The sequence below is a fragment of the Stegostoma tigrinum genome, chromosome 22, assembly GCF_030684315.1.
Source record: "Stegostoma tigrinum isolate sSteTig4 chromosome 22, sSteTig4.hap1, whole genome shotgun sequence".
Taxonomy (NCBI): domain Eukaryota; kingdom Metazoa; phylum Chordata; class Chondrichthyes; order Orectolobiformes; family Stegostomatidae; genus Stegostoma; species Stegostoma tigrinum.
Genome location: NC_081375.1, coordinates 40461768 through 40471808, shown reverse-complemented (window position 1 = coordinate 40471808; position 10041 = coordinate 40461768). Strand labels below are relative to the sequence as shown.

General features: G+C 40.3%; 1 protein-coding gene across 1 annotated transcript; it reads right to left on the bottom strand.

Moving 5' to 3' along the window:
* Window positions 1-1928: 1928 nt before the first annotated feature.
* LOC125463456 (acyl-coenzyme A diphosphatase NUDT19-like) lies at window positions 1929-2790 on the bottom strand. Its single transcript, XM_048554712.2, is given in 2 exon segments — window positions 1929-2589; window positions 2591-2790. Coding segments are annotated over 2 exon segments (861 nt in total).
* Window positions 2791-10041: the final 7251 nt, after the last annotated feature.

Genomic DNA, 10041 nt, shown 5'->3' with positions numbered 1-10041 from the left:
ATCTGTTCCTTGACTGAGGGGAGGTCAGAGTGGGAGTTAGTGAGTCCAACCTCAGGGCCCCGGAGAGGGAGTTTCGCTCAATGAGTCCTTGTATGGGTTATCCTTTGGGAATACTGAATCGTGCTATAAAGTTTTTCTCTCTAAAGCTATCTTTATTTCTTTTCATCTGCTTGGTGCCCTAACTTTAAATGATTGGTCTCATTGTTACAAAGAATGCTTAACTCCCCAAAGATGTGCAAGCAACCATGCCTACCAGCTTTTCCTTTTTGCTGTTGTGTGTCCTTAATAGACATAGACATAGACATAGAACATTACAGCACAGTACATGCCCTTTGGCCCTCGATGTTGTACCGACCTGTCATACCGATCTCAAGCCCATCTAACCTACACTATTCCATGTACGTCCATATGCTCGTCCAATGACGACTTAAATGTACCTAAAGTTGGCGAATCTACAACCGTTGCAGGCAAAGCGTTCCATTCCCTTACTACTCTCTGAGTAAAGAAACTACCTCTGACATCTGTCCTATATCTTTCACCCCTCAATTTAAAGCTATGCCCCCTCATGCTCGCCATCACCATCCTAGGAAAAAGGCTCTCCCTATCCACCCTATCTACCCTATGTAACCCTCTGATTATTTTATATGTTTCAATTAAGTCACCTCTCAACCTTCTTCTCTCCAATGAAAACAGCCTCAAGTCCCTCAGCCTTTCCTCGTAAGACCTTCCCTCCATACCAGGCAACATCCTAGTAAATCTCCTCTGCACCCTTTCCAAAATGTCCACATCCTTCTTATAATACAGTGACCAGAACTGTACGCAATACTCCAAGTGTGGCCGCACCAGAGTTTTGTACAGCTGCAGCATAAATAGAATGAATGTAATTCCAGTGGGCTGACATGCTAAAAGTTAGAAGTCACACAATACCAGGTTATAGTCCAACAGGTTTATTTGAAATCACCAACTTTTCGAGCGTAGCCACCTTGTCAGGTGAAGTAAGAGAGCAGGGCACACAGACATGGAATTTATCGGCAGAGATATCAGGGCAGACAGATCAAAACATCATACAAATGGTGTGAGTGGAGTGTCAAATTATAGGTCTGCAGGTGACGAAGGGGCTATACTCTGAAAGCTTGAGATTTCAAATAAAGCTGTTGGACCTGGTGTCATACGACTTCTGACTTTGTCACCCCAATCCAATACCAAGACCTCCACATCATGTTAATGAGTATTCGTGGATGCTAAATAATACAAAACAGGTTCCCTACCGTTAAATTAAAAGTTTTGAGAACCTAATGCCAAAACTATAACACACCTTCAGCAAAATGAACTTTTGCCTCATCCCAATTAATTTCTCCATCCTACCATTCAAAAATGTTCAGGTGAGCCTAGTAGATTCTGCCAAAAGTGTTTACTGCTGTCCTTTGAAAACAGAAATTCATCTACCCTTTTAAATAAACAAGATTCTGGGCTGGTTACACTGACTGATTCTTTTATATATTAATTCAGGATGAAAGGTAGCAATCTTGCTGCGATTATTCAATCCGTTTTGTTTGTCATTAGATGTTCCATTCCCCGTCTGTCAGAGTACTAGTTCACGATTACCACATCTTGTCCTGTTAGTACTTCCAGGTAACTCTCATCATCCTTTCCTCAATGTTGTCTGCCAAAATGATACTCTGAGGAAATGTGCTTCTCTGGATGACCCATGCTTCAAATGGCTACCCAGAGTTTACTGGTTTTTGGCAGGTTTAATAGTTGCAAATTTGTGGAGCTGCTGCACTTTGGCCTTGTTAAATGTGCCTTTGTTAAAAATTATTGTTACCTTCACTGGTACTATATTAAAAAACCACAAACAAGTTTTGATCATTTTCAAGAATACTCACTAATATTTAATTCAAAAGAACTTCTTCTACACTAGAGACAATTTACAGGTGACAGTTTTGACATGATCCCATAGTTAGTGGATGGAGGTGTTTATACCGGGGTTCACTATTCACATACAGCATTATATCATGCGGATCTCTTAGTTCCAAGCGATGTAGTTTGGGAACCTCAAACCTCAGTTGTTCCAGAGTTTTCGAGGAAGTGATGTTAATTTCCTTTTTGCTGATGTAATCAGGATCCTCTGGATAAAGTTCATCACCAGGATACAAAATTGCATAGCCATCAGAAGCGAGGAGACGGATTGGGAGCCATCGCTCACAGCCTTCCAATGCCCGATAATGGCAAAACCTCTGCAGATCTTGGAAATGGGGTAATCGGCAGAGTCTGCCCAGTTCATACCACTGTGGGGAAGGAATGTAAAATTTCTCTGAATTGTAGCCCTCAATAAAATCAGGTGGGGACATCCAGTTGTAGGAAACGGTTTCATAGCCATCTTGCATTGTGAAAGGAATCTCTTGCAAACAACAGATGAAGAATGCAGTGTCAAAACGTTTTCCCTCCATATAAGTAGGGTTTAACCAATTACTCCACTCCTTCAATGCCCAAATATTTGGTATACAGTCCAGCTGTTTGCAAAGTTTTATAAAATTTGCTGCATTTTTCCGCACGAGCGGCCTCCAATGTATAAGTTCTTTTTTCTTACTGTGTAAGCTTTATGGCCCCTTGGCTGCTCAAACATGTTTCAGAGGCATTTGGCTTCACAAGTAGAATCCCTGATTCTTCAAAGGTTTCCCTAATAGCACAAATACAGAAAGCTACTTCTGCAGGGATTTCCGATCCTAGATTTCTCCTGTCCATTGCAAGAATTGGAGCTCTCTTGGATGTTTGCCTGATAGTACTCATTGGAGTTTAGAAGATTGAGAGGTGATATTATTGAACCACATCGGATTCTTAAGGGGTTTGACAGGGTAAATGCTGAAAGATTGTTTCCCCTTGTGACACAGTCGAGGACCAGAGGACACAGTTGCAGAATAAAGGAGCTGAAATGGGGAGGAATTTCTTCTCTCAGAGGGTAAGTGCCTTTGGAATTCCTTTAAAGAGAGAACAGTGGGGGCAGATACTTTGTATATATTCAATGCTGGGATGAGTAAATTCATGATTCGTAGTAGAATCAAGGCTTAGGGGAAAAGAGTAGGAAAATAGACATAAGGAATGTCAGAATGCTGATCCTATTGAATGGTGCAGCAGGCCTAAGGCCTACTCATCTTTCTATTCCCTATGGTCTCAAGGTTCTGCCTGTGCTGAGGAGAACAAGGGTGAATCGGCATTTCATTGGCAGCAGCTCAGTTGGCACTTCTCCTACCCTGGTCTTGAAATCTGGAGAAGGTCTGCCACTCATCCAAAGGGCATGTAATACTGCCAGGTATCCCCTAAGGTACTGTCTGGGTAACCCACCTGTCCTCCATCCAAAGGCTGAGACCCTTGTCAGGCCCATTAAAATCCAGCCTTTTAACCGTAATAAAGACACCTAAGACATGCAAAATGACCAATTTAACAAATGTTTGATGTATTCGCCGCCAGAGATTTCTGCCAATCGTTGGGCATTGCCTTTCACTGTTGGTTTGTGAAGGTGTCATTTTTGCTTTGAAGGGTTTGCATCTCAAATGCAGGCAGCCCAGTGTTACACTGACCACAGGCAGCTCCGATGCTGATTGCCTATAGATGTATCACCCTGAGCTGACATCTTGGCAGTTTCTATCTGTGATACTTGGCCATGTCCTTCCACTCTCAGGCAGAGCGAGGAGGCAGACCCTAAGTTTACTACAATTGAAACAGGAATTGAATCCGTGGTGCTAGCATTTTTCTGAACTCCAGTGTCGCTCTATAACCAATAGAAACCACCAGTCCCAGTCTGGCATTTAGGATGTAAGGAATCTGATACATGAAACGTAACTTTTGGAATTATTTGCCCTGGATGGCAAAAGCATGACTTTTTTGAAATTATAGTAAACTTTTTTTCAGACAGTGGGTTATTAGCTATTATGTTAATAGCTGCCATGCAGCTTTAGTGATGTTAGGCATGGAACTGGGACCTGAGGAAAGAAAGTTCTGGAATCCTGCTGACCTTGGAAATAGTTTTGTCAATAAACGTTCGTAACTCTGTACAAGCATTGTTTCCAGTCTTCTCCTGTGGAAAGTACCAGAGCCTGGTTGTGATATTTTTTACATTTCTCCTTAAAGGCATCTTGTTTTTCATGTGACCAGGCTTGAATCCTAAAACAAATAACTTTATATAACCCATTCAAATATTTTAACAGTTTCATTATGCTATAGCTTGTTGCATGCTTAGTATCCTACAGGATTGACCAATTTGAACTGTATTTCCATGGGAGAATGAACATTTATTAGTTGACGAAGGTTTGATTAGGCCATCTCCAGTTAAAATCTTGACGACTTTCTCTCCTTTCTGTCATTAACAGAAAAGCCTTCTCTTTAACACAACCGAGAGAAACTGGGCAATTCAGCCCGATTTCACCTGCCTCATAAATCTTCAACGAAACAAATGTTGCTCCATTTTCCTTGGATCCCCTCTTCTTTGTGGTGATAATGCACATTAGCTTCTGCCTGGCTTCACCCTTTCTAGAGACAATGAGGTGAGGCAGGAAGAAACATTAGCATTGAGGCCCAGGAAACTTTTACTGTTCTGCGGCTGGATGCTTCAGAGATGACTTGATCAGCACAGAGAGATGTTTTAAAGAAAGGCATCACCAGGAAAAATAAGTAATGCACAAATTATCCGGACACTTGCTGAGCGGATTTAATTCAACAGTGTTCCAATTTATATCGCCCACCGTAAACAGTTTACAAACTGATGTTGCATAGGTCTCTGTATTTTTAATTTAAACATCAATGTTGCTCAAGTCCCACCAGAAACAAAAGTGTAGCATTTTGAGTTGACACAAATCGTCGTACCGACAGGTGACAGTTTCTTTCTACCTTTCACTCAGTTCCCTATTAAGTAAAAGGACTTAGGGTGAACAAAAGTTCACCTGAATTAATGACATGACATTTCCCCACTAAACGCAGCAGATGGAAGGACCTTGGGGACCTGGATTTTGTTGCCCAATGGCATCATGTGAGGTCTCATTTTTTCTGTAAGGTGCCACACAGCAGGAGGTAAGTGCTTAGAACAACACAAAGTAATAACCTCAATGTCACTGAAACAGAGTAAGCTGCGGCCAACCATCCATTTAAAAGAAATTCAACCAGCTTTTGCTGCAATTCACCCCAAGTATTAGTTATATATTCTTAGCTCATATAAGGTGAAACAGTTCTCACATGAGTTAGATTGCTTGATGTCATATGTAAAGTTTCATAAATTCCTATTAAAGCTTATTGTATCTGCAAACTCGTGCACTCCAAGTGTAGTGGTGACCACTGGTCGTGTCGTGTCCAGACCCTGGGTAAAGCTCCCCTCTTTAATCCGGTTCTAGCCAGCACACTCTAAACTGTTAAGCTTGTGGATGAGAAGGGTAAAGTGTTGCCTCCTTTATTTACTCAACCGTTCTGTCAATTATAGCCAAATTAGTTTCAAAATAGTTCTTCTCTTGTTGATACCTTTCTCCCTGACCCTATGGGCTTACCTTTGAAAAGGATTCAAGTTAAGCAGGCTTTCTTGAATGAATAATGAGAGTGGCTTGATTAATTAAGACACACAAGAAAAAATACTAACATAACACACATCGATACAGATTAGAAATAAGAGGTCGGTCCATTAAGTTGAAAAGAAAAAAATAGATTATCTGGATCAATCTCTGATTTGTTCATGAAGAGTAAATGAAAGAACATTGCTGCCATTACCGGATTGCGCTCGTAATGCTGACATTGGCAATGTACAATGTACAGGCAGATGTAGCAAGCAATTAAGAAGGCAAATGGTATATTGGCTTTCATTGCAAGATATTTTGTGTTTAGAAGTAGGGACATCTTTCTGCAGCTATACAGTTTCTTGATGAGACCACATCTGGAGTATTGTGGGCAGTTTTGGTTTTCCTGCCCAAGAAGGGATATACTTGTAACAGAGGAAATGGAGCTCATGAGACTAATACCAGAGATGGCCGGGTTGTTCTATGAGGAGATATTGTTTTGGCTGGGTCTGCATTTACTAGAATGTAGGATGAGAGAAGATCTGATTGAAACATATAACATTAGAACAGGGCTGGACAGACGAGATACAAGGAGGACGTTCCCCTGGTTGAGGAGTCTGGAACCAGGGGTCACAGTCCGAGGATAGGAGGTAGATCATTTAGCACTGAGATGAGGAAAATGTTCTTCACTCAAAAGGCAGTGAACCTGTTGAAATTTCTTTGCTGTGGAGGCCAAGTGTGTAAATATATTCAAGTAATAGATGGATATAATATTAGACTTTAAGGGCATCAAGGGGTATAAAGAGAAATTGGGAATATGGCATTATGACAGAGGATCAGCCATGATCATATCAAATGATAGAACAAGTTTGAAAGGCTGAATGGCTTACTCCTGCTCCTAGTTTCCACGTTTCAATTTGCTTATAATTGTACAGTTGATCTTCAAGGTTTTTGGTTTTGTCACCTGATTGAGGTTCCTTATTACTGAGTCCCTTTTGTAACTAATGTGCAGCACTTGGAGTAATAAATATCCTTTATTTCTTTACCTATGTTGCACGGTTGCTTCCTGTGTACAAGTTCATGGTTTACAAGCTATGATTTCCACAATATTCCAGTCAGGCACTAGAATAAAACAGCCAAAGAATAACACAGGCTATTGTTGATAATTTCTTTTAAACCCTTTTTTTGTGTATTCTTGGGAAGGAAAATGAAAATGATGGTGGTTTTCAGCCAAAAGTGAAGGTGAGGGAACAGGAAGGTGGGAGTCATCAGACCTCTCATCATCTCAATTTACGCTTTATCTTTGTGAAGTTTCTTTGAGACCTTTAGGAGTGACATTCCATTCATCCCACATGAACGTCTGCCAGCCAACTACTGAATTTATGCCAGCAGCCCTGTTGATTCTGCCACTGTTCTGTTTTTAAGGAAACACATTTTGGAATTGATTATAATAATCAAAATAACAGCAATTATCATAACAATGCTAAGTAGGGAACACCAGAAGGTATGCAATGTTACTGGAGTTTTGGAGAACTGTTGTTTAGCACCATGAAATAAATGGTCCTTGGCTTGATTTCTGCACAGCTTGTTACTGATCTGTCATCATATTGTGGGCTTTTCATCCAGCAGGGTATTTGTAACTGATGGGGCTGTTCTTACCTTAAAAACCAAAAGAACTGCGATGCTGTAAATCAGAAACAAAAACTGAAATTGCTGGAAAAGCTCAACAGGTCTGGCAGCAACTGTGAACAGAGATCAAAGTTAACGCTTTGGGTCCAGTGACCCTTCCTCAGAACTGTACTTACCTTAGCTCCTTTAACAAACGAACTAGAAATATGCAGTGTAGTACTGAAAGATTCAACAGATGTTTATGTTGCTCCTGGTATATACATATATTGTAGTCACAGACACTTCAGTGCATGAGCTAATGTTAAGCTATTCAGTTACAAGCGGGAGCACACTCTGTTTATTGTGAAATGCTTCAGATGGCCCAACTACAAGGGAGACTATGACATTTATAGCCTTAGATCACATGCTATGATATAGTGAGGATATCATGACCAACCTCTTAAAAATATACTGCATACTAGCTGTGAGACAGCTCAGAATAGTTTGCTCATGGAGTTCCAGTGAGGGCTTTTTTCTGTTTTTTTCAAGAAAAATATCAAAGAGAATCACAGTACTGTACCAACGGCCTCTTGGTAAATTTTAAGGGTACTGCAAAATGATGGAACAAGCTGCTCAAATGCCACATTATCAGCGGAAGAATTTAGATGAATTGGCTCAAGTAGCAGGGGGTCAATTAGGTTAAAAACTCAGCCATCCTACAAACAAAACATTCTGTTTCCTCCAAGCACCCCCCACCCCCCACCTCTGATGTTTGTTGTTTCACATTGGTGTCAACATAAGTAATCTTCATTTAAAGTGGGCTTAAATGCTATAGTCATTTGGACTAAAGCATACGGGAATAATTCAGTCACCATATTAAAGTCATGCATTTTATCCTTAATGTTATGGAATTTAAAAAATTTGATATCATTGTTTATGGATTAATCATCTATCGTCTGCTCTGACTGAGCCACATCATGCACTGTATGGGTCCCTGCTTTTCTCTGTCAACACTGCTTACAACTCCGAGATCATTGTGAAAAGCAAAGGGAATCCCTGTCTTTTTATCCTGTCTGTCAGCCATCTACTAAATGCTTTTCCCCTGGTCCTGTCTATTCTGGTTTCCAACATCAGGTATAAGAAGGTCACAGTGTTCTATGTCACTAAGATTGAGACCACTATGTTCTGCCTATCAGAATTTCCCTTGCTCAAAAATACAAATATTTTCCAGAGATGAACTCAGTCTTAATGCTTGGCTTGCATCTTTTTACTATTTACTTTTCTCTTCCCATCCTTTCTCTTATCCCTAGAACCTACTTCCTATTCTCTAGATCCCAAATCTTCTTAAGCTTTCCTAGCCACCACATGAGATGTTATTTTGGATGGATGTTTTCCAACAGGGTTTGCACTCTTCCCCTTCTTAGTCATTGAAACTATTCCACAGAGGCCACATGAACAGTCCTTGACTATAATACTACCTCATACAGAGTCAAATGCCAGAGTGTCATCTCTGACACTCACCCTTTTCTTATGTCAGCCAGGGCTCCCTATTTGGCATTGTTAATCTGGGCCAATCAGGGAACACATATTCAATGAGGTCCGCCTGATTGAGCTCATTACATTCACTATAATGGCCATCCTAAAAAAAGACCCTTGTCGTGACGAAGAACGACACCATTTCCAAACTTTGTTTCCTCTCAAGTTCTTGAATGTAGACAAATCCATGACTATTTTTCTTGGTTTCCCCTCTGTCATTAATATAGGTTTTGCAATTTGTGGTATTGAAAAACCCAACAAATGGTAGATATAATTATAAATCTATGTAAAATGTTATAAACACAAGGACATCAGTGTCTGAGCAAATATCATATAACAGATTACAAAAGAGGAGCATGATTTTTTTAGTCATTTTTATTCATTGACAGGATGAGTATGTTACTGGTTAAGCCAGCATATACTGGCCATCCTAGAGGGCAAGTAAGAATCAACCACATTGCTGTCACGTGTAGCCCAGACCAGGTAAGGAAGACAGTTCCCCTCCATCATTAGTAAACCAGATGGGTTTTTCTAACAATCAACTATGGTTCCATGGGCATCATTAGAACCTTAATTCCAGATTTTTATTGAATTCAAATTCCAAATTTTTTCATGGCAGGATTCAAACCTGGTCACCAGAACATTACCTGGGTCCCTGGATTAACAGTCCAGTGATAACACTACTAGATCATTCCTTTCTCAATCTGTTTTAAGAGGGTGGCTCCTTACTCTAAAATATGCCTTCCACATTTTGAACAATTTCTTAGCATTTAGAGTCGGTTCTGCTATAATGTGTGTTTCTTCAACGTGAATTGGCTTTAACGTGGTTGAAGAATGTAGACTGCTTTTTGTAGAACAGAAACTTTCCTTACCAGTGTTAGCTATAACATGATTCCAGCCCCATTAGTTTAAATGACACAGGTATTGTGTGATTTCCTCACAATGCGAGATTGCATGAGCACGGAACTATCGTGTTTGTACAGAACCAACTGTGCTCTGTCAAGCCTCCTAAGAATCTTAAATATTTCAACAACATTGTCTTGATTTTCAAGTTTCCAATGAATACAGCCCTAAGCTACTCTCCCTGTCCTCATAAAATGTCATTCCAAATCCAGAATCAATATTTTCTGGGCTGCTTCCAATGCCAGAATAGCTTTCTTTTGGTAAGAGGACTAAAGCTGCACCAGATGGGGTCTATTAAGTGCCTGGTATAGTTTTTGCAAGACTTTCCTACTTTTATACTCATTCCTGTGGAAATAAAATCCAGCACTCGATGAGTTTCCTTTGTTATCTCCTGAACTTGTATGTAAGCTTTTTGTGATTTGTGAATGAGGACCCCCAACTCCCCTTCTCTATTACAGCT